Consider the following 24977-nt stretch of genomic DNA (forward strand, 5'->3'; position numbering starts at 1 on the left):
TTGAAATATTTAAAAGATTGTATTTGCTAATCTCAAATTCAAACAGCTAGTTCTCTTTGGATGTGTAGAGAAGACTGTCTTCTGGGAAGACTTGCTCTTATATTCTCTGATTCCTTTTCCTCACAGAATTTGCTGTAGTCGAATTCTGCTTTTTTTGATGCTTAAGAATACACGTAGCAGAACAAGATTAATCTCTATTTGAGAGGTGCCCAAATAACATGGGGGGAAAGAGTATTCTGTAAGTGTCGGGTCTATCTTGGATTCAGTCCAGTTATCGGAGACAATACAACATCCAGTCTGCCTGTGATCAGTGCAAAATAGGACAGCCGTGTACTTTATTCCATCTCAACAAAAGCTTCTGCCCTGATCTTACTGTTTGCAGAGCAAATTAAAATAATTGTAATGGTTTCTTGCCATCTAGAGAGAGAACAAATGAAAACTATGAAGTCTATAATTTTTTCTTTTGATTCTTCTTTGTTATAAGATTAAAGTCCACTACCTGTTGCAGTAGCAGGTTGATGTGCTGTTACTTGCCCTGATGCCTCATAAATGTTACTTAATTTTTATGTAATCTTAATTGATCGTAGTTCTTTAAGGAAAATAATCTTTAGCTAGTCTTACTTTAATGCTTTGTGAAAAATACTGTGCCATTGTTGTTAACATGTCCGTTTGTTACTAGCAGAAAACCTTATAAAAACTGTTTTGAAAGTAATCAAAGCTTCAGGTTCTGTAAAGTCGAGTACCATGAACAAGAAATGAAGTGTCTGGATAATCAAATGCTACTTTTGAGGTTTTCGTACACATTTACACGTCCTTTAGGATCTTACAGGGTGACGAAACACTCTTGCTACTGTATTGATAATACTGAATTTCCTGTGAAAGTTACTGGCTTACTCCTGGCAATGGCTAAAGAGTAAGCTAACGTACTAAAAAAGTAAACTATATTTGTTAAGTGTATCTTAAGTTATTTTTTTCTAGCAATGGAAATGAGTAGGGATTAACACATTTCTCTGCAACACTGAAGAACTACTACACATGGCCATCATGTGCTCTGACTGTTCACTTAATGTCTAATTTGACTGAATATATGTAATGGATGCCCATTTTTACTTGATTTAATCTGTTTATGCATACGAAACGCATTTAAAGGTAGATGTCCACCTTGGATAAGAATGGGAGATTAATTCTCATTAAACATCTGTGTCTATCTCTTGTTAATTCTCCAATGCTGCTTGAGCTCCTCACATCCAGTTAATCCTGCTGAATGAAACTTGTCACGGGTGGAAGCTGAATTTAGGCTTTGTGGCCTGAATTTCCAGGGTTAGAATACAGAATTGGTGGCAATTTAAAGCTACTGTGTTGGGGCTGTATGAATTAAATGACTTGAAGGGTATTTTTATTTTAAGTTTGAAATTTAATTGCTATAAAATGGAATCTTTTGTCTGTAATTTCTAGTGCCAAAGGAAAGCAAATATATCCATGTGTGTAAATAGCCAGGTTTTTTAACATATTATATGTGCTTATTCATAGTTGTCAATATAGGTTTTGTCCCTGTAAACAAGCATTATCTGAATCAATTTCTCAGTCATTTATGCCATTCGTTTGAATCTGTAAGCTTCTTATTTGTACCACTTTAAAACAGGTGCATAATGGTAGCACTTTGTTTATCTGATACTGTTCCTGAATTTCGAAGCCATGCTTTTTTCTTTTTTTTTAAAAAAAGACTGAAATCATTTCTCTGATGTACCTTCAAGCTATCCTTCTATTTGAAGGAATTAAAGTACCTTTAACTGTTACTTGATGTTACCATTTCTAAGAGTCTTTTTCAAAAGAATCAGCTATTAGTCTCCAAGCCTGCATCGTCTTTCAGGGGTGGAGGTGATAGTGCTCACTTCTTTTATGGATTTCAGGTGCCCAGTAGGGTAACAGTGACAGGAGGTCATAAGTGACAAGTACAAGAATCTTGCTTCTCCAGGGGAACAGATTTATGCTTAATTCCTCTCCTGCATTAAAAACAGAAATTTCTAAGACATTTTCCTTGATTCCACTTGTACAGTACGTTCACTTAGTAGAGAGAAGCACCCTCCAGGTGCTTCTGCTGCTCTCTGCATCCTCTTGCCAGGGCAGGAGTGTGAAATAGGTGCTGAGCTGGCCACGGTGAAAAGCGGAGGGCATCTACCCCTGTGCTTTTTTCCCTCTTGTTGCTTGCATAACTGCAGCCAAACCAGCAAGAGTGCAGAGAGGCTTTCCTGGAGTTGCAGTTCAGCTACAAGCTGGTCCCGCACACACCCCTACCCCTCCAGGTTTAGCAGAGGACAGGGGCTGCTGGTCCAAAAGCGGCACATGCCTTAACAACCTCTGGCCCTCCCTCCAGGAGGTGCTGGAAAACAATCGCACAGCTCCACCCTGGGACCCCACACACATTTTGGAAAATGCAGCCTGCCTGCCCCTCTGGCTTGTCCCATGCTCCTGGCTTCCTGGCCTGGCATTTCCAAAGTGTAAGCTGTGCCAGGAGGGCTGGCTGGGCCCGGGAATATCCTTGGCACCCCAAGAAGTTGGGTCCTACATGTGTGCTGCTGCCAGCTCACAGTGCCCACTAAATACCTCCTCTCAGCAGGATGCTGGATGGGCACTTCGTGCTTCTAGCTGGGACTCTAAGTAGCCTTGCCTCGGGGAGCACGTGCTCTGAGGCACTGACCAGCCCATCCCTCCAGGCTGGACGACTTGTTTAGCCAAGCAAACCTTGGCCAACTGCTCCACAAATCACCTCCCAGCCCTTCTCTTGCCTCCCTGGGAGGAGACAAGATGTGAAGGAAAGGGGGGGAAGCCCCTGTGTAAACCCCAAGTACAGCAGTGGGCAAACCGACCTCGGGGGGCTCCCAGCAGCCCTCTGCAGCTCACGGAGCCAAACGCGGCCCCGATCCCTGCCCACTGAAGATGCAGTAGTGTCCCTGATCAAAAAACACAACCTAATGCCTACTGCTTTATCTTCTCCCTTTCCAGTATTTCCAGTGAATGAGCAGTCTAATTAAAATAATTCCTTGAACACTAAATGGAGCCTGGACCATGTTACAAATAGCAGCAGGTTCCAGATGGGTTTATATTAATCTAATGCACTTGCTTTATTAACAACAGGAGCGTGTTCAAAGGTTTTATAGAAGTCTAAGGCTTTATTAATTCAACTTGATTAAACTAGATTTCAATTTTACATTTTCTGGTGATTTCCTTTTACTAATTATTCACTTGCAGACCATTTACAAAATGCTTATGTTAGAAAATCTGCTCTAATTAAATAAAAGGAAAACATTTCTGTTTATTAGCATCCTTCTAACTTTGTATGTGGGAATACTGTCAGCTCTGGATCCCTTCTGACTCCAGGTTGTGTACTGTTTCAGGACAGAATATGTATATTCATGCAATAATAATATTATGCAAAACTGCTGAGGAGGGATCTTAGAAGAGGAGGTCTCTACCACCTGAAAGCAGAAAGCATCTTTTTCATTTGTTTTAAACGCAGGGCCTACAACACACTGCATGTCACAACACTAACGCAGTATAGCAGCACGGTGGGTTTTTACCGATAAGAGCTGGGGGATTAGTGAGAGCCTTGTCTATGCATTTAGGTTATTTTTGACTCAAATATTCAGCTGAAACAGCAGGATCTTGATCCTGCTCCACAGAGGGGCAGTTCTGCAGAGGGAAAGTTAGTCAAAGACCAGTGCTGGAGAGGAGACAGTCGTCCTCTCCTTTTCAGGGCAGCACCCTATGTAAGGGAGGGCTGCACTTTGCCTGTCCCCCTTCACACCAAAGCCGGTTACAAGCCGCTGGGCAGAACCGGGGCTGGAAACCACCTCGGTGGGCCCAGCACAGCAAACCGGGCCCGGGCTGGGGCACGCCGCGGGGGTCTCCCCTCACAGCGCCCGGCTTGGAGGAGATGTCAGGCACCGAGCTACGGAGCCCGGTCACCGTTCGTGTCCCCGTACCGCCACTTTGGCACAAAGCCGCGAGTTTTGTGCCTGCGGAGGACACCGATCCCCTCCAGCCTCGCCTCGCCGCGGCGGGAAGCGGGCGGTACCTCGGGCTCCTCAGGGTCCGGCCTGTGGCGCCGCTCAGCTGCCGGCCGCTCCGCGGGACCTCGCTGCCAGTTCTCTCCCCCTCAGGGCGCACGAAGACGGCCGAGACGAGTTTCCGACAGGGCTGGGAGCCGTGACCGGCCGGGGACCACCACGGGCGGCGTGTGGGGACGGGAAGCTCCAGGCTCCCCTCTCCCCGTTCCCTGCGGGCCGCCCGCCGGGAACTCCCCCGGGCTCGCCCGGACCCCGCGAGAGGGCGCTGGCGGCGCCGCTTCCCGGGAAGGCTGAAGTTTGAAAAAAAAAAAAAAAAAAAAAAGAAAGAAAAGTGCCCGTTGCTGGTGGTGCCTCACGGAGCAATGGCGGCGGGGACCCCGCAGGTGAGCGCCGCGGAGGGGCGGCTCGGAGGGGAGCCGGCGTGGCCAGGCTCGGCTGAGGGGATGGGGATCCCTCTCCTCCGGGGCGCTTGCCCCGTGGGGTTGGGGGTCCTCCTGGGGGTCCCCCCTCTGCTTTTTGGGGGTCTCCTCGCTCCCCTCGTCGGGAAATTCCGGCTCCGTGCTCCACCGGGAGCCCCTTGCCCGCTGGGCAGGGCGGGGGAGCAGCCGGGCTTGCCGCCGTCGCGCCCCACCCCGGGGAGGGTGGGAGCCCCTAAAAATGTCCCTCAGGACATTTGTCCCTAAAAATAGTCGCCTCAGGAAAACGGGGTTCAGGTAAAGCCGGTGCCTGCTGAAGACAGTGGGGCCCCTCTCGGCTGCAAAGGGGTGTGTGTGAGGAGAGCGCAGCGAGGCTCCCCGCTGGGAAGAGCATTTATTTCTGGGGCCAACTCCCTGCAACAGGGGGGATGCTCGCCTGCTTGAAGTATTTCAAGCCTAATCTGGGTGAGAAGCGATGGCGAGACCGGCACAAAGCTCTCGGTGCCATTGCTGCAGGCCCCATGAGGGGCTCCCAATCTTGCAGCTCGCCTGGGCTCTTTGCTGAGGAAACCTTGCCTACCTCAGGGTTGCAAAGGGGAATGTCTCCAGGCAGAATTCCAGCTGCCTTTTTCTAAACCTAGCAGTGGCCTTTTCTCATAAAAAGTGAATGTAGTTCACGTGAGGCTGCCCAACGTAGGCCTCATTGCTGGAGCACGAAGTTGCAGTGAAAAGGGGTATTTAAAACATCCCAGTGAACGCGTGTGGGCTGCAGCAGGGACGGCCTCACCACCGCTAGTTCATTAAATCAAACTGTAAATCAGTTTTTGTGTCACCAGTGCAGCTCTAAAGGCTGGCTCACTCTGGGCTTTGTGCAGGTGAAGTTTGTTGCCAGGCTGGGTGTAGCAGCCCCAGGGATGGGATCTTTCTGGGCTGCAATCTGGAGGACCAAGTGCAACTTTGATTGTGCTGCAATCTTTGCTAGTTAGGAAGCAATCTAGATGCTTCATTAAGGCATGAGACTAGCTGAAGTCCTGGGTGAGTTCTGGCAGCCCTGCTAAAAGTACCAAAAGTAAGTTAATTTAAGCTAGCTTGGGTATTTCCGTGCGCGCTATAAATGTGTTTCTGGATTGTGCTGGAGATATATCCTGAAGGGCTGCGACCTTCTCTGGGAACCCAAGAACAGCTGCAGCCTGGGCCAGGGCAGTATCCTGACACCCCACCGACATTCCTGACTCAGAATGCAAAATGCATCAACCCAAATGCAAATTTGGATTTCTCGCACTCCTCACTAATGGAATATTTTGTGTTCCTGGTGCAAACAATGCCTTTGTTATGGCACTCCCTGATCTGTAGAGGGGAAGAAGGATCCAGTAAAACAGATGATGTTTATATTCTAAATATATTTAGAAAATGAGCATGGTGCATTAACTGGTATTCAGGCTCACTTTTGGCAGAGAGTGATGTGGAGGAAGATTGACCTGACAACCGCCCAGACTGTACCTGTTCTCTGAATCGATATCCAGGTCTCTGCATTCAGTACCATTTGTCAGCATTAATCTCACACCAGCAATTCATTCATTCGATTGCTCTGGGCAGATGGAGTGGGTGGATTGCTTACCTCTGTTTGCATAGTTTGGATATAAAATAAATCTGCATGCTTTTTCTGATTATTAAATGAAACTTACACGCAACAAACCCCTTTTAGTCGCTCGTTGCAGAATGGATAAAGGGCTTTCTGATTTTCCAACTTAGAGCTGGTAGAGGTTGCCTGTGACTCAGGAACTCCATGATTCAAGTTCTTCCTCACAAAACCTTGGATGTTTTTCAAAGCTCTGGCTTAGTTCCTGGCTTTACTAATTGGGCGAGAACTTCCTGGAATCAGGATGTTAATCTGAACCTTTTTGTTTTGTTACCAATCTGAACAATTCCTATTTTGGCTATCGTGCATCTCTTGCAGACCCAACTTGGTTTTAGGCCAACTTTAAAACAGATTTTTTTTTTCCTTTTTCTTTTTAAATTATTTTGCTGTTAGGCTGAAATCATAGTGAAAACTGACCAAGGATGTTTGTTTTGGTCTTTGAGGTGTGCAATAAAATATACAAATAATATGATTGGATAATTGTGTATTTATTTCTGCGTGAGTGGCATAGGGTTTGGCTGTATAGCACACTCTTAAAGTTCAGTAATGTACATGAATAATACAAAACCAGTGTGGTTTATTTTTGGAAGTGTGGTCAACCAGTTAAAGAATGTGAAAGCGAGTCAGGATTCAAGTTCTGTCTTTAGTCACTGACGTGATGTGTGATCCCAAGCCGGTTAGTGGAGCAGAGTTTGGCTGTGCAACCATGTCTTTTAAATTTAAGTGGGGAATATGATGAGTAGTTAATGCTAGCTTATTAATACGTTAATTGCTCGTAATGCCATAAAGCCACTTCTCCTGTTGAAGAGAAAAGCATAACTTCCTGTTTGGATCCATTTCCTGAGGTGTTAGGCAGCATCCTTGTGGATAGTTTTCCCAGCTCCTGTTTTGAGTTCAGTGCTTATGTGGTCAGTGAGATGCAGGTGCTGCTACTGCCTGTACTGAGTGCGTTCAGAGTCTGTAAACAGAGCGCTGCTGTCTGGAGCTGCTGATGAGGCATATCTAACCAGAACAAGGAGCACTGAAAATGGTATAAAACAAAGCCCTGAGCAAACCTGAATGCTGCTGCTAATGCAACTCAGAATAATCAAGGTTTTAATGTGGTCTTACTGCCTGTAAACCACAGGCAGAACAGAGCTTGAGACAACAGGCTGGTTACCTTTTCAGAAACAGCTGCAAGTTAAGCTTATTCTTTTGCTTGCTCATTTGTAGAAACTGCTGCAGGGGTTACATCTTTCTTCTTTGGGGTTACAGCTCAGAGTTAATGCATGGTTGTGACATTCCTAAAAATCTTTAACAGGTTGTTTGTTATATGTCTTTGGACAGTCAAGTCAACATCAAGGCATATGCAGATAAAAATCTTTATCTACTACATAGTACTAGTAAAAGTTGATTAAGACAACGGCAAATACTGGCTGGGCTTTGATACTGGAAGAACAAATATTTGTGTAGCCATTAAATAACGAGAAGAGAAGTAAGATTTTGTCTCCACTATGGTTTAAAACTAAAGTATGTCATAGTAAGATCAAAGTTGCCTTCTGTCCTCTGGAATTTAAATCTAGGTGTGGTCATCTTGAAATCTTTGTGAAAAGGTTGGCTTCAGAATTTGTGTGAACCATTTGCTGAATGAAATAAAGGGGTAGAATCTTATGAGGGTATTGTTATATCATAAAAAAGATTGAACTGTGTTATCTCTGAAATCCCCTTTCTCAATGCTGCTTGATTGCAGGGCAGCTGTCTCTTGCAGCTAGGCAATGGTGTAAACTTAATGGATCCAAGCTTCCAGCAAAAACTGGAGGGTGAGAAGGAACTACTTCGCCGTGCTATACAAAAAGAACTGAAGATTAAAGAGGGAGCAGAGAACCTGCGTAAAGCGACAACAGACAGAAAGAATCTCGTTCATATAGAGCATGTGCTGAAATCTTCTAACCGGAAATTAGAGCAACTTCATTGGGAACTTCAGGAGCTTAATGCAAGGATTGTCATAACAGACAAAGAGGAGAATAGGACAGGTATGCCATGAGTCACAATTGTCAGGAAAATTTTGTAGTGCTTCAGTGCTAGTTTAATTACATTTTCTGTTGAGGGCTTGCAAACAGTGGGAGTATTACCTGTTGGTATTCAGCTGATAAAATAATCTGTGCAGTAAAATGTTGGGCATGGTGCAATCAAGGTGAAAGGAGGCAAATGAGAGATCAGTGTGGGGAGAAGACTATCTGAGAATTCTGTGCATGGACAAGGTTCAGGAGCTGGCTGTGGATGGAATTGAAGAGATTTGAATAGAGTTTCTGGGCAGTTGAACATCCAAGTACTTTATGGGATGAATCAGTATAAAATTAGAAGAATGCTTGTTAGGAGTAGTTCACTGATAAATTAAGAAATACTTATGAACTTGAGCTTCATTTGAAATAGCGTTTTGCAGTCAGTTTTGTAGACAAGACCTTGTTATATGTTGTTTTGTAGCCTAACCTTCTTTTTTAGAATCACCCAATGAAATAACAGAAGAAAAGATGATTAATGATATCGATGATATCTTATGTACAGATGGATCTTTATCTCCAGACCCTTGTCTCTGGGAAAGAAACCCAAACCCCATGGCAACGAAGGTTGAAGCTCTGAAAAAGCAACTGCATGTTGAAATGAAAGTCAAGCAAGGAGCTGAGAATATGATCCAAATGTATTCAAGTGCAACATCCAAGGTAAGCAGGAATAAACCATTTGGGAACATGGATTCCTGGAACAAAATCTGTATTTAAAGTCAATACACAAACTCTCTCTGGTAGGTAGTGTGTGAAAGGAATTAATTTGCAAAGCTTGCTTGACTGAATCCTAGGTCTGCGTTTTTGTCCTCAGCATAGTGACAGCATGTCATGATGCTGCACAGAACAACTAATCATATGATAGTAACATGTTGTAATGAGTCCTCTAATGTGCAGATTTTAGGAATTTAGCAGGAGTTGAAAAGGAATTGGATGGACTGTGTTTCATTTGTCAAGAAATTAAGCTAATCTATAATTACTGGATGGTAGCACAAGGCTTTTCTGGAAGGGCAGTTTATTCTACTTTGGTCCATGATGTAGTTGCCTGTGCTGTTTTGTTAATCATCTGGGAATGATCACTGTCAGAGGGGAGCTACTACACCAGCCAGGCTGCCATAGTCTGGCGGTTTCGATCCTTTTGGCAGTTCCTACATGGTGAACGCTGATTGTGCTTCTGCTCTTTCGTCAGGGAGTGTAGTGACAGGGCAAGGAGTAATGATACTAAACCAAAAAAGCATAGATTTAAATTAGATATTAGGAAGAAATTCTTTACTATGAGAGGGGTGAGGCACTAGAATAGGTCATCCAGAGAAGGTGTGGGTGTCCAGTCCTTGGAAGTGTTCAAGGCCAGGCTGGATGGGGCTTTGAGCAACCTGGTCTAGTGGGAGGAGTGTCCCTGCCCGCGGCAGGGGGATTAGAACAGGATGATCTTTAAGGTCCCTTCCAATCCAAACCATTCTATGATTCTTGAATGTTGCCTAGTGATACTGATGATGGAGTTGGGAATCATATTGTTTTACCTTAGCCACCTAAACCCTTCTGCAATTTCAGGGGAAAGTGCTAGCTACCTAGAGTAGCTTGTGTTATCATTGATGAACAAATGAATAGGTCTTTGGAAAGAGCTACTTCTTCCTACCCACTACAGGCTCTACTTGCTTTCTTTGGTGTAGATGCTGAACTTGGCTAACCCCAGTGACTCTAGTTTAGGATCAGATCTGATTTGGAGAAAAATATCTCATAGGAAGTAGCATGATAGAAGTGCTATCTCTAGGAAATCTTTTCCAAGCTTGGGAAGGTAGTGAGGGCAATATAAGAGGTACATTCAATCAGTGACTTGAGAAAATAAAATTAAAAAAGTATTGGTATTGTTCACTGAGCTGGTGTAATGTTTTGATACCACTAGTTAGTTTAGGATGAAGTACAGCATGTGATATCTCTTTATGTGAGAGAAATTTTCAGAGCTTTACTGGTTTCGTATTCATCCCACTTACTGAGTTTGGCATAATGATATTTAAAATTCAAAGGATAATTAAAAAAAAAATCCAAGCTTATTATGAAGCTTAATTCAGTAAGACCAGCGCTGTAGAGGGTTGCACTATTTTGATTTATTCAAAACCTTTGTTCACAAAATACTGTAAGCACAGCTTATCAGTCAACCACAAGTTTCAGTGACTGCAAGGTTTGGTATTAACCGGCATACCTACAAGGCAGACCCTGTTTTGTAGCAACTCATCTTCTTTTTATCCCTTGGTGTCATAGTCCATCAAAGACTCCTTGACCTGTCCTTTCCCTCTAAAAATGGAGATAATGATCTTGAAGTCTTTGATCCTCAGCAGTGTCTCCTTTACATAACTGCTTATGTAAGCTATTTCAGGATCATTTATGACCCTTCTTGCAGGTGCCATCTCACCCTCTAAGCTGAACACATCACCATTATCCATTTTTAATGAGCATGGTCCTTTCTCTGCACATGCTTTCTCTTTGGTAGGAGCGTAAACTGCTGGCTACAGCTCAGCAGATGCTTCAAGACAGTAAGACAAAGATTGAAATAATCCGCATGCAAATTGTGAAGGTATCTCAGTCCGCAGGAGGGATGGAAGATGCAGTGGATCCAGCAGGTAGGGTGTTTTAAGTATATGGCCCATAAAAGATGTGGCCAAAGCCCCAAGATCCAGAATAGTCAGTTTTCATCCTCGCTGTATTTTATCTCCAAAATGGCCAGTGAGGCTGGGGACCACCATCAGTGCTGTGGAGCTGCGCATTGAGGAGCTGAGACATCATCTGCGCATTGAAGCTGCTGTAGCCGAGGGGGCAAAAAATGTGCTGAAGATCCTAGGAGGGAGTCGGGTACAGGATCGCAAGTTTTTAGCTGAGGTAAGCACTTGTTAGTGATTTATCACAAATGAGCAGAAATAACCAGGGTTTATGAATTTGGGAAACTCCTGACTATTTGTGAGGGCAGTCTGGGGTCACTTTTCGTTCTAGGGATAATGTTCCTTGCTTTGGTGAAATTCCTTAGGAATGTTGGAAGTGACACTGATGGGGTGGTTGGGATGTATGGGAAAATGTTCCTTCCCGTTCCTTTGTTAATAAGATTTATCAGGTCTTTTTTTGAGACCATCTCTTGTAGTTCATAAAGAAATAATAATAGTACCTGAACTGATGCTGTTAATTGGGAAACTTCCGCCTGCTTTCTGTTCTACTTTGCATTGCTAGGCTCAGGGTCGTTTGCAAGAATCCTCTCAGAAGATTGATCTGCTGCGCTTGTCCTTGGAACATCAGCTTAGTGAACTTTCTCCTGATCACCCAAAACGAGCACTCATCAAGCAGGAACTAGTAAATACTTCTTCCCTGGGAGCTCAGCATGGCATTATCCAACCTACTTCGGTCATCAAACCTACAGCCCTTACAGGTACATAAATCCCACACGGCATGCTTTTGTGGAGAGGATTCAGGAAAAAAATGTGTTGCATTTCTTCTCATTGTTGTAATGCCGTTTGTTTTATGAACATTTGATTTTCTACGAACTGTACTTACTTCTAGGCCCATAAAAGCTTTCTGATCATATGGATTTGTAGTCTATTAAAATCTATTAAATCTCTTTAAACTATTAAATAGGTTGTTGGACTTGATGATCTTTTTAGGTCCTTTCAAACTGAACTATTCTGTTCTATGCTATTCTATACTATTCTAACCTGGGATAGATTTAAGCTATTAACCAAGGAATCACAAATCTGAGAAATTCTTGGACCTCTGTGAGGACAGGGTGACTAGAATCACTTCTGTCTTTTATGGAATAACGTTTTTTACTCTCCTGAATTTATCTCTCAGGAACACTGGAAGTGAGACTGATGGGGTGTCAAGATCTATTGGAAAATGTTCCAGGACGTTCCCGAATGGCTGGTTCTTCTCCTGTCTCTGGCAGTCCAAGTGATCTGAAGTCCCTTTCCCGAACAAGAGTTGGCCTTGGTATCCCTGGCCGTAGTGTTGCAGGAAAGTACCTGCGGAATGAAGACCTCTGTAGTGAGTATAGGGTTCCTCATTTTGTAAGTGGCACTGGGGGCTTGGGGGAATATCATCGGGGTACAACGCTAGTCTGATATGAGTTTAATTATGAGAAACCTGGTTTCTACAAAAATTTGAGAGAGAATGAAAAACATTATGCCTAATCCTCATAGTTAAGTCATGGAAATTATATTTGATTGGGATATTCACCTTCAGCATGAGAGATTGTCTTTAGTTTTATAGCAATATAAAAGATTATAATCCATGTTTTCTCCTTTGTCCAGATGAGGTCCTTGCTGTGCTCAAAGTGGACAATAAAGTGGTTGGCCAAACAAACTGGGGACCAGTTAATAACCAGGCGTGGGACCAGAGCTTTGTCATCGAGTTGGATCGGGTAAGGCTGCCTTGGATTTCCTAAGTTCTATTTGTTTTTCCATTTCACCTTACCTGATTTGCTCATTTAGCTGCAATTCCATTTAATTCAACTCTGTATTGGCGCTGCCCTCATGTCCTTTTATGTACTAGTTATCTTAGTCTTCCCCCCAAGGCAGTGCATCTCTGGCAGAGATTCAGCCTGAACAGCATCTGTTGTCCTTTTCTCAGTATCTGAGCAGTTTTATTTCATCTTACCAGCAAAGTGACTTTAAAAAACATTTCTAAAATGGAGAGCAAGGACAGCCATCTCCAAAAGGGTCTGTAGCTGGGAAGATCTGAAAACATCAGAGACGGTGGGGAAACAGGAGGATTAAAGAAGTTTCTTATGCATACTGTCTAGTTAACTGAATTTTACAGCAGCATGTGTGTGTGGCATGTCCAGAGCATGGGGCGGTATGTAACTCTTCTGCTTTTTTCTCTCCTCCTCTCACCCCCCCATTCTGCCCAGTCTCGTGAGCTAGAAATTGCAATCTATTGGAGAGACTGGAGAGAACTATGTGCAGTGAAGTTTTTACGTTTGGATGATTTCCTTGATAACGAACGCCATGGGATGTGCCTCTTGCTTGAACCCCAAGGAATGCTTTTTGCAGAGGTATAAATGTCAGCTTTGTTTCTTTTTCAGAGAATTCTGTCTATGTAGGGTGCCTGCCCTGAAAACAGTTGTTCAACTCAGTATACAAGGAACAGAAGGAGCAAAAATATAGAAGGGTAGAGTGACTCCTTTCGCATCAATATCACACAACAATGAGGAGCAATGTGATATAATAAGATGTACACGTGCCATAGCCTCGAGTGACTTTTCAGCTACTCCTCTGTAACTGTGTGTGCACTGTGAAATCCGTTTTTTTTATTTGCTTTCATTATGAGTCATTGGTGACACTTTAATTAAACATATGGCTTAATGGTCAGGTTTGAATTATGCAGACTAGAATCACAGATCCAAATTCCCTCAGGGTATACTTATTTTATCATCTTTCTGAGGCCAGCAATAAAGAATTTGAAGTACCATCAATGAAGAGATCATCCAGATAATCCCTTAAAAGCCGCAGTACTTTCTCCTTTGTGTTGTGATGAAAGATCCTGTGGGTTGACTTTCCAACAGTAGGATCTTTACCTTATGTACCAAAATCTGTCCCCCCTGCTTTTTTTTTTTCCTATTTTTTCCCACCCTACAAATGGCTGTATTATAAAGCAGTTTTTTCATGTAGCTTTATGAATGAGATGCATTTTGTTTGGGATATGAATTGGTCTTAATTTGGGGGGGTCTCTGCACTTAAGGTGGCAGAAGGTTCCAACATCTAAAAGCATAGTTGAAATAACGGATGTTTAGAGGGCGAAGCTAGAATAACATGGTCTGGAATCTGTCTGTGGGAGTGACTCCTAGCTTACCAACAAGATATGAATGGAGAATTTGATGAGAGAGCACATGTGCAAGTTTGTGTTCACAGTGTAAATGAAGCATCTTGACAAATCCCCTTTACTTGTCTGACAGGTGATGTTCTGTAATCCTGTCATTGAGAGAAAGCCAAAACTGCAGCGACAGAAACGTATTTTCCCCAAACAGAAAGGTGAGCTGCTCGAGAACTGACTGCTTACTATCTAGGGTGTGTGGGTGAGGGCAGGGGTTTGCACAGTCTTGCGTGCTCTCCTATCTCATTAAATTTGTAAGACACATTACAATGCTTGCTAATTATTGTGTGTGTTTTGTGTAGGCTTTATTAGAATGTGAAAGTTTGCTCGGTTGCAAAAAGTGCAGCCAGCCTGGCTGCAGCATGATGTGTGATGTTGTGATCTTGTTGTAGTGTTTCTGTTCACAGTTACCAGTGTTAGGAAGATATAATTACTAGCTATTTAACAGATTTCTTAGCAAGATCTAGGACTCAGGCTGTACTAATTCACCCAGCAATGTCATTACTGATGAAAGAACAGGTATTGGAAGAAAAATTCGGAATTATAGAAGACTGTAACATGAACAGGCTACTGATTGTCTGTCAAGCTAGAGTTGGCATCTCAGTTTAGGGACTGGAATGACTTGCATACTTTTTTTTGCCTGCATTTTTTTTCCTGTGAAGCTGAATAAGGTAAGATTTTACATACAGAGGACTATTGTCAGTGAGAATAAACTAGATTTTGTTTGTATTCTTTAGAAGGTGGTAAAAATAATGGAAAAATACCAAATGTTTTACTGTTTTAAAGATATTTTCAGAAGCTTTCTGTTAACAGGCTGAATGATTAAAATGCAGTGTAGAAATAGAAGAAAATCTGGCTTAAAATAAGATCAATTTTTAATATCTTATGCAGCTTCTACTTGGGGATTGTTACGATAGTACATGGATCTGAACTTGGGTGAAATAGATCTTCATCATCATCATTAAACTTTATTCCCTGAAAGAAAGTCCATTCTCTGTAGGGTGGACTACCTTTTTTGAATAATCCCACAGGTGTTTGGGTAACAATGGTAGTTTTAACAATTCATGGGTTTGTAATTCATGCATTGTAATCTCACTGGTGTTTGGACTATGACTCCTCCAGGGAAAGAATTTCTCCGAGCTCCTCAAATGAACATGAATGTTGCTGCGTGGGGTCGCCTGATGATGAGCTTCCTCCCTCCATGTAGTTCAATGAGCACTCTGAGTCCCCCACTTCATGATTCCATTCATACAGACTTCTCTCCAGTTCCCACACAAAATCATGCTGACTCAACCAAGCTGAGTAGGTAAGCTGTGTTCTGAGTATTGCTGGATAATAGTCTGGAGTAAGCATAAAATACACCTTAAAATTCTCTTGCATCTTACTAGGGTGAAGGAAGATATTGATAAGAAAATTGTTTCTGTAGAACTTAATTCAGGATTTTAAGAAAAGCCAATGTTGCCAGAAACAATGTGGTTTTGGTGGGTTGTTCAATACCCTGTGGTTACCTCTGATTTATTGTTAGCAGCTGGACCAATTTTCAAAATTGCTGTCCTAACAAGCAGTATGTTCCAGAGCCAGGGGATCTTCAGTAGCTTTCTTTTCCTCTGCAGTAAGAACTGTGGGCAGAAAAGTGGTCATAAGTAAACACCATAATGCAGAAAAAAATAAAGCAGATTTTCAAATGTTATTTTATATACACAAAAAGATGTACTGGTTCTGCACTGTAAAGGAAAGAAAATTCCACTCATTAAATATCTTCATTGGTATAGTAACTGAACTCTGTGCAAAGTCACAGTGCAATTGTTTGGTAAAAATGTCCTCTTCTTTCATGAGGTTACATATACCCCCAACCACTAGCATAATGTAACACTCAGAAGTTATATAATTAGGCTTTTACATATTCTGTAGAAAAAAAATATTTTTCTAAAATTGTTGGGATTAATTGTTAGAGAATTAGACATTCTCTAGAAGAAGCTATTCCCACTGATTCACAAGACCTGGAAAAGAAAAAAAAAAAAGTCAACTACTAGTCAAAGGTTGGTTTAAATTCTTGATCATAGTCACTTATTTCTATGTTAAATTAATGTAGCATTAATTTTATAGCATCAGAGAAATGTTGAAATGTGAGTTTAACCATTAACAATTTAAGATACTTCATAGACTTGCTGTGTGAATCAAACGGTCTCTTGTCTAGTATATTGAACAGAGCTCAACTTTGCTTACATAGTAAAGGTGATACATTTGTGTCTGTGTATAATGTTCTGCTCTAAGACATTCTCCTTCAATTGTATCTTACCAATGCAGTGACTTTCCTGTGGCTAAGCTTACCTATGATGATGAAGCACCACCCAAGCCTCCACGCCTTTTTCTGATGGCAAACTCCAAAGAATCAACACCATCTCCTGCAGATTCTCCGGTAATGGTTACTAGAGAAATTAGCTGTGCTTCAGGCAGGTGCCTCCTCGTTAGCTGGCTGGTCTCCAAGGATTCAGAGTCCAGTAAGCTGTTTTGGCATGGAGTCTTTATGAAAGTGTTGCAGCTCTTTTTTAATTATAGGTTGCTTTTCTTGGAGAAACAGAGTGGGAGGTAGGTCAGCATTGGGAGTTCAGGACAGGAGTACAAAACAGATGACTCAACAGAAAAAGTAAGGACAAAGGGTCAGCAGGCTTTTAGGACCAGATAAAGTTATTTGTGATTAAAGAAAATGGGCAAAACTAAGAAGAGCTCTCCTTTTCTGAGAGAAAGGAGCAGGATGATTGTTCTGAGTGATACGATGCTAACAACTTGTGTTCTACCACATCCAACCTTTTTGGTTGGTTTTGGCAATAGAGGAGACTGTGTTCTCTGATCACTGTGGTTCTTTCGGGGACATGAAATGCCTTTTTCCTAAAAAGAATTTTTTTTTTCCTAAACATTTTAAAGCCTTTATTTTTAAAGGAGTTCATCCTATCCAGGAAATATTTTACATGAGAATTGTTTTGTGTGGCCACAAACAACTTGTTTTCATGCTGCTTCCCTCTAAGCAGAGGTGATGACCAACTGCAAGCACATGTCATGCTGGATCATTACACTGGAGGAAATTTGGATGTGGGTGCTCACATCTGATTTGGTGATTCCAGAGGATAACATACTGCAACTTTCTCTCTGTTCCTAGTGTCTGAAAAGGCTGCATGTTGAGAAGTCTTGCAGCTCTGCTTTAACAGAATTTCCAATCCAGGCATCTCCAAGGTAACTGTGGACAGCATGGGCTGTCTTGGGTCACAGATTAAAGAAGAACTGGGCTGAAATATTTGAGCACACAGTTCAAAATTCTGCTTAAGATATGCTTTGGTTTCTCAGGAGCAGATTCTTAGTGCCAAGTGTGGACAATACCATGAAAAGTCTGCTCTGAACTTTACATGTCCAAACATCTGCTATGCCTTACCTGCTCATTTAAACCCTACTACTTAATCTATTAATAGATAGTGTGAAGCTGACTTCAGTAGAAGTTAGTCACTTAACTGTCTTCCAGTGCTTCCTTATGTATGAAATTTTCTGATAAAGTGCATTTAGACATATCTAAGTAGAATCCTAAGAGAGAGATTTCAGAAATACTTTTGGCATCCCTTACACACTTCTCTTTTTATCGATATGCAAGGTATTGTGCCTTTCATTATATAGGGAGGCACAAAACTTATATACAAATACTTATATACTTATATAGAGCTTATAGTCTGTGGCAGATTCATATACAACTTGCATATAAAAAAGGTAAATAATAAGAAATATACCAAAAACAAGGCAAGTAGAAAAAATACTATTGATGAAAAAATACTGTCTGAAAAAGCACAAATAACAAAATCTATCTAAACTGATCATCTCTCAGTTCGGATCTTAGAATATTTTCATAACTTCAGTATCACTTTTGAGCGGTTCCATCTTCAAAACTGTAGAGTCAGGCTGCAGTCAGATGCTACCTACCCTCTCTCTGAGAAGGCTGAGGGGGGAGTTGAGTGCTTCATGGGTGCCTACTGAGCCCTTAATTTCACTCACTGGTGGAGTATAGAGCATCTGCTGCCTTTTAAAGGTGTTCCTGGACTAAACCTTTTGGGGAAGGGGGTGGTTTGTTTTGTTTTTTTAAATTCTTTCGAAGCATTTCTTCAGTCTGAGTTTCCTTGGTAACACCTTGTAGTGGATATCATGTTCTATAGAATCTCTTTATTTGGTTATGTGTTTTTTTTTTTTCTCCAGCAACATCTTATGTCTGTTGTCTCGCCTTGTTTCATTTCCAATTCCTGTTTGAGAACTTCTGTTCTTATTATGCCTTTGTCCTACTGACACGTGATATATATGTTCATGTCTGATTATCACAATTGCTGTTGAGCCTGCTGAAAGGAGCGTAGGCAAAATTGAATTTTACTCTCCCAAGAATGGGGATGCAGGAAACTAATCCTGTTATGGGAAGCAAGTCTTGGAGAGACAGAATTGTTGCTCCTGTTGCCAGTACAGATGGAAGGCAGAGAGTACTAGCACTGGGAGCAGTTTCCTCGCCTTATAGTTAGTTACCTGCTCCTTTCTTCAATGTCAGAACAGCAGCAGCAGGCCTAATTTTCAGGATTTGAGCCTAGGCAAGAAGTGGCTGATGCAGCTGTTCACTTCCCCTTTTGCTGTACAGAGCTTCTTCCCCTAACACAAATACACACTCCTTTGTTATCTTTCTGCATCTTTTGGGTATTGTCTCAGCAATTCTTCTTTGTTTCTCTGCAGAAAAAGGGCAGTTCAGCTTGAGGATTTTCGCTGCATCGCCATGCTGGGACGTGGACACTTTGGGAAGGTAGTGTAGAAGTGCTTGCTCTGTGGAGGGCAGTAGGAATGTGATTGTGAAGATGGGCCTCTGCTTTGGAGTCTGAATAGAAATGTTGCAGTACAGAAGGTATTTGTTGCACTGCAGATATACAAAACATACCCAACCCAAATGCACAAACAGCTGGTACTCCTTTTAGCAGCCAAAACTCCTGAAGATTTGTGGCTTCAAAGCCTGGAGAAAGCCCTCCATGGAGTGCCAAATCATTTCACAGAGCACATCGTTACCGTTCTTTTCATTATCACTGTGATCACTAGTGGAACAGCTTCATTCCCATAAAGTGTGTGCATAGTTGCTTGCTGTTAGAGCACTGATTTGTTTTTAAAGCACTGGACCAGTTGTGATAGTACTGCTTCTGAGAAGAACGTAACTTAGTGACATCATTCTGGACTGTTGCAGCACAAAGAGTAGGAAAAAGTGCTCCATTTTTGGAGTTACTTGAGCTTGATTTTGAGAATGACTGTGTGGAGTGGATGGAAATAGTTTTTGTCAGTGGGAGTCAAAGTAATCCAACAATAACATTTGTTTGGAATGCAGCATTTCTGTTGTCTTTCAGGTACTCTTGGCCCAATACAAGGCAACCGGGAAGCTGTATGCTATCAAAGCCTTGAAGAAAAAAGACATTATTAGGAGAGATGAAATTGATAGGTGAGCTTTGTTTAGAGATGGTACTACTGCCAAAGCTACGTTATCACACCTGTAATGAACTGTTAGTAGGTATGATGTATACTACTCTTGGTACTGTTAAGGTTAAGAGTGACCTTAGGGATGGGGTAACTAAAATCAGGAATAAAGAAACTTAGAACAGCACTGCTTTCTAGCTGCTGGTACAATGACACACACCTGAAGAACAATCCAAAATTCAAGGTTTGGAAGTATTAAGGGTAAATATTGTATTAGCCTACATTTTTTTATTTCTTTAACTTAAGATGTAAAGATTTTCATTCTGTCTTTTTCAAAACAGGCTTTTCTGCCAAGTTTTAACACTGACATTTTAATTCTTTAAATCCTGGCAGCTTGAACTGTGAGAAGAGAATATTTGAGGTGGTCAATTCATCTGATCATCCATTCCTTGTGAACATGTTTGCATGTTTCCAGACACCTCATCATGCTTGTTTCGTAATGGAATATACTCCAGGTGGTGATCTTATGATGCGCATACATGAAGATGTCTTTCCAGAGCATATGGCACGGTGAGTTAGAATTAGTCTAGTTTCCAGGCACTGTAAATGCTTAACTTAGTTCTTATATATCTTTCCTGATAACTGTTTCTCTTTTTTAGGTTTTATACAGCATGTGTAGTCTTGGGGCTCCAATTCTTGCATGAGAAGAAAATTGTTTATAGGTAATGCAGTAAAAATAAACCATAAGACAGTTCAGTAACCTGAAAGTTTATTTTTCCTGTAGCTACATGTCTGAAGCTAACTGTCTTGCTGGGGTTTCTAATCTTTCTGTCTGTCTCTATTAATATTCTCCATCTCCTGTTGCTGTCAGCACGTTCATTGTGCTTACAGTAAAGAAAGTCATCTAAGAGCTATTCATCTGACATGTTGTAGGTGATTCATCCTCTGTGACATGTCAATACGTTCTGGGGGCACCTGTAACTCACTGCTTTCTTTTTTACTTGGACAGTTGAATAATTTGTCATGCTATTGTGGGATGCTCTTTTCCAGAAAAATAAGCCCCACCCAGCTCTAAACTGCTTTGTGAGCCTTTCATTAAGAGGAAAATGTCAATAAATTGAGGAGAATCTTCCAAATAATACATTGTTATTGTTAAACCAACTGTAGACTTTATTCAATGTAGATTTTTATTCTCTTTATAATATCTAGTTTCTGCCTCTTGTGAAAAAGGGTGTTGGCAATCCTCAGACTTCATCCAACATTTTCTCCCCACAATCTCCCCTCTCTCCCCCTGCCACCCCCCCCCCCCCCCCCGCAGGGACCTGAAATTGGATAATCTGCTTTTAGATGCTGAAGGATTTGTGAAGATTGCAGATTTTGGATTGTGTAAGGAAGGTGAGTGGCTTTGGTGAAGTCAATATTGAACCATCATAACAAACTTTAGGGTCTGAGCTTTGGTGAGGTGTTCACATACACAAGTACAGAGGTGGGTGTATAAAACCTGCATTCATCTCCATTTAAAAAAAAAAAAAAGTCTCATGGGTCTGGCCATGATAAACTTGGAAAGAGTAATTTGCTCTTTCCTCTTCTGGAAAATTACGAGGGAGTTTACAATGTACTTTGCTCAAAGGAGCCAGGATATAGGATACTACAAGCTATGTACTTAAGGAAATGAGCAGTGGAATCTGCAGGAATGTTCCTGGGTTGTGTTGTTTATTTAAGCTTTGTCTGTATATCTCCTATCTCCTATTCAGAATTGTTAGGGACTTGAAGTATCAGTACTTTGTCACTGGCATTTACAAGCATTGATGAGAGCCCTTGCACAGTTAACAACATCAAATTATCAGGTGATAATCTATGATTTTCAGAAGGTGAGACTGCGTGTGATCCGTTTAGAAGTGTGTGCTGGATTTTACGATAGTATTCTTGTCCTACAGGAATAGGTTTTGGAGACCGCACAAACACCTTCTGTGGTACTCCTGAATTTCTGGCTCCAGAAGTCCTGACAGACATCTCATACACTCGGGCAGTAGACTGGTGGGGATTGGGTGTTCTCATTTATGAAATGCTCGTTGGTGAGGTAAGACCACCTATCTCTAAGAGAATCTCACCAAGCAGTCTTGGGGAGAGTAGTACCTGATCACCTGAGATAAAATTTTGGTGAAAGTAGCCAACTATTTATTAATTATTATTTAATAGTATAGTAGTATATATATATTTTTGTTGTTGTTCATAGTGCTTGCCAAAAAGTAATTAAGCTGTACAACTCCCTGCTATTCTCATCCCTTTTTATTAGCAAGGAACAGGTGTTATGTGTGTTAAATAAACAAAAATATTACAATTGCAGTCACCATTTCCTGGAGATGATGAGGAAGAAGTCTTTGATAGTATTGTCAATGACGAAGTCCGCTATCCACGATTCCTTTCATCTGAAGCACTTTCTATAATCCGTAAGGTAATGGCTCGAGGGGTGTCTGGGGGCCTGAGGAATTCGTATTTACTGTAAGTGGATCCAGAGGGACTCTGTTAGGCGCTGATAGCATTTGTGTGTGTGTAATCTATAGCTGCCTACACAGACTAAGGAAACATTTAAAAATTACGCATACTGTTCCTTTTCTTCTCTTTACATAAATGCTATTCTTTTGTCTAAGGATGACTAAGCAGGCTTCTTACTGAAGTCTGTTGCTGCTAACTCTGAAATGGAGAAGTGTTGATTCAAGGGCAGGAATGTCAGAGTCATTCAGTGAAGATGGCTTGAATGAGTTTTTGAATGTGACTCAGTAATTACAGGTGCACAATTAAGATGAGATGCTACATGCGGTTTATGGTGGGTATCTTACTGATGGTGGCGAGTTGTTTACAAGGAGCTATGCCTGAGCTATTATTAGCAGTTACGACCTTGCTGCAAAGTGAGAATGAGAAGATACTGAGGGGTCGGTCCGGCTCTTTGTTTTTCTCTCTGGAATATTATTTCTGTTCATCTTTCTGTTCCAGTTGTTTAATTTTGAGCTGATCTTTCCTGCAGCTTCTTCGGAAATGTCCAGAACGTAGACTGGGAGCAGGGGAAAGAGATGCAGAAGAGATTAAAATTCAGGCCTTTTTTAAGGTAGGAACTCACTGTATCCCTCCCCTTCAGCTCTTATATTTGAGGCAAGAGTGGTTTGCTTTCTGTTGGCATTGGGGCAAATTTCCATTAGTTACCTGTGAGATCTTAGTGGCAGCTTCTGTTGCACCTCATTGCTCTATTCAGGTATATATGTTTCAGTTCATGTTGGAAATGACACCCCCCAAGCGTGTTTTCTGGGACCTGTAAGTTTTCAGGTCAGCTTATTATTTCTGATTGTGCTGTTTCTATCTACAGACCTTCCTTTTGAGCCATCAACAAATACCCTTTTATATATCAAACTGCAGCAGTAAAAGATGCTGTCTAGTGATGACAGTTACTGCCAGTCAGTCTATTTGATGCCACCTGCATTTGCAGAATATACAAGAGCCGAGGAGTAATTGAAGTTAAAGACATGTTTGCTTTCGGTCAATGGCATATGTCTGTTCTAGGCAAAGGTGTTAGCATTTCTCCTTGTTACCCTTCTGTCAGAAGTTACTTACAGCACCTGGCTGGCTCTACACTAGAGTAAGCAAAGAACTTTGTCAGCAGAAATTGTGGGGAAGTCCACAGATAAACGTGTCCACAGCAGCACTTTAGTTTTATCCCTCTAAATATAGCTTGAGTTGTAGCTTTGTTCCTTGGTGTTCTAAAGAGCAGCCTTAGGCTGTATAGGATCTCTATACTACCTGGCCTGCACCAGCTATGCTGTTTGCTTAAGCGTGTTTTTTTTCCTTCCTCTTACTTTCATGTTTCATAAATAATCTTAATGTCAATCTAGCCTGTTCACTTCCCTCTCTTACAGGAAATTGATTGGGATGCTTTGTATGCCAGGACTCTGAAGCCCCCTTTTGTGCCCACTTTAAGAGATCCAACTGACATTAGCAACTTTGATGAAGAGTTCACATCGCAAAAGCCAATTGTGACTCCTCCGGAGGAGGTTGCTTTCCTAACCAATAAGGAGCAGGCTGTCTTCAAGGACTTTGACTTTGTCTCCCAACACCTTTTAGATGTTTGATTCTCATGCTGTAAGAAACTTGAACAAGTTGTTACCATCTCAAGAGGGTGTAGAGAGGACTTGGCATAGGCAACAGAAAAGGGAACAGACTTCATAGCACTGGTAGTACTGAAGTGCCTTGCAAGCTGAGTTACTCTGCTGTATTTTTTTCAGCCTTGTTTTCTGGAGGGATACTGGATGTGAATTACCTTTAAGGAGTAGTTCATTTTTGACTGGATGTGTCTTCCGCTGGCATTGATTATGTATGGAAATGTGAAATTTAAGCTGGACTTAATTTAATGAAATCAAGTCACTTCTGCATCCCAGGTTACTCTTTAGAAAGAGCCTCAGTAAGTAGCACAGCTTTTTAAAGTTGCATAATACCAGGCAGACATGGCCACTTCTCACCTGTTTTCTAGAATAGATATGCAGCGTTCCTTCTTTGTAATGATTTTTATGCCCATTCCTACTCATAAGTATGTATGTCAGAGAAGGAATGGATTTTAACACAACCAAGATAATGATGTGTGAGTTTGGTAATGATCCAAGCGATACATCTTAAGGTAAAAGAACCTCTTTATACTTCTTTCAGGATGTGAAATCTTAGCTATTGCTTTTAATAATATAAAGAAGCTACAGCTTTGCACGTGCTATTTTTTTGAAAATAAAGATACTTTTCCTTATAATGAATTTTCAGCTTTTCATCTCCTTGGTGTTAGCTGAATGTTTCAGATCAGAGCTAACCAAATTAAGCTCAACAGGCACAATTTTATTTTTCTCTGTAAATGTCATGGTAGTATTTTCTTCCTTCCTTCACGCTGAAATTGTCTGCGTGCATATTGCATAGCGTGATCAACTGTCACATCCAACTAATTGCAGTTAAGTTGTCTTTCTCCATTTTTTTTATCAGTGTGTATAGCCGGTATCTTTTGGGGGATGGCTAAATATTGCTAGTGTTAATATTGGACAATCAGGAAGTTAAGCTGATTTCATTTGCCTAGCAACATATTTTGTAATTACATTTGGTTAGATATATTTTCTTCTCTCAAATTCATAATGTTAGCTTGTTGGGCAAAAAAGGGAAGCGTATCTAGAAGTGAAGCATCCCACTGAAGACAGATAGGGAAACATAGCTGCTATTCTTTCAGTTTGTCTTTAACAGAGGTAGAAGTTGAATTAATACAATTGTGCTATTTCTGGGGATAAGGCTGGGGTGCAGCTAATGAGTTGCCCTTATTAAATTAAGGCTGGTCTAAGTGCTTCAGAATTCAGAGAGGTTTAGGATCTTTAGTAAGAGTATGTTTGTGCTAAACAAATACTTCACACTGAACCTCAATTTCCTATTTTCAGAGCCGAGTATAACTGCTTCTTAAAGTTCCAGCGTACAAACATACTTT

At 41.6% G+C, this 24977-nt stretch overlaps 1 protein-coding gene across 2 annotated transcripts; it reads left to right on the forward strand.

The window, feature by feature from the left end:
- Nucleotides 1-1788: 1788 nt before the first annotated feature.
- Nucleotides 1789-24266, forward strand: PKN3 (protein kinase N3). Of its 2 annotated transcripts, none has more exons than XM_040531897.1 (22): nucleotides 1789-4450; nucleotides 7852-8134; nucleotides 8661-8821; nucleotides 10650-10779; nucleotides 10884-11035; nucleotides 11378-11573; nucleotides 11993-12184; nucleotides 12451-12560; nucleotides 13050-13193; nucleotides 14094-14169; nucleotides 15134-15317; nucleotides 16319-16430; nucleotides 17169-17242; nucleotides 18761-18827; nucleotides 19414-19505; nucleotides 19874-20050; nucleotides 20140-20202; nucleotides 20799-20875; nucleotides 21418-21560; nucleotides 21828-21935; nucleotides 22506-22586; nucleotides 23389-24266. In XM_040531897.1, exons 1-22 carry the CDS (start codon nucleotides 4430-4432, stop codon nucleotides 23599-23601), a joined length of 2856 nt encoding a protein of 951 aa, XP_040387831.1. In that variant the 5' UTR covers nucleotides 1789-4429; the 3' UTR covers nucleotides 23602-24266. The 2 variants fall into 2 exon arrangements, with proteins under 2 accessions (XP_040387831.1, XP_040387832.1); XM_040531898.1 differs by having other exon boundaries at nucleotides 8667-8821.
- The last annotated feature ends 711 nt before the right edge of the window (nucleotides 24267-24977 follow it).

This window comes from Cygnus olor, chromosome 19 (assembly GCF_009769625.2).
Source record: "Cygnus olor isolate bCygOlo1 chromosome 19, bCygOlo1.pri.v2, whole genome shotgun sequence".
Taxonomy (NCBI): domain Eukaryota; kingdom Metazoa; phylum Chordata; class Aves; order Anseriformes; family Anatidae; genus Cygnus; species Cygnus olor.

What these genes read in the sequence shown, in the direction of transcription:
- PKN3 (XM_040531897.1), top strand. Translation starts at nt 4,430, where the DNA reads ATGGCGGCGGGGACCCCGCAG. An exon ending in CATCTCCTGCAGATTCTCCG is followed by an intron (nt 16,431 to 17,168) that starts GTAATGGTTACT and finishes CTCTGTTCCTAG; the next exon opens with TGTCTGAAAAGGCTGCATGT. An exon ending in AAATTCAGGCCTTTTTTAAG is followed by an intron (nt 22,587 to 23,388) that starts GTAGGAACTCAC and finishes CCTCTCTTACAG; the next exon opens with GAAATTGATTGGGATGCTTT.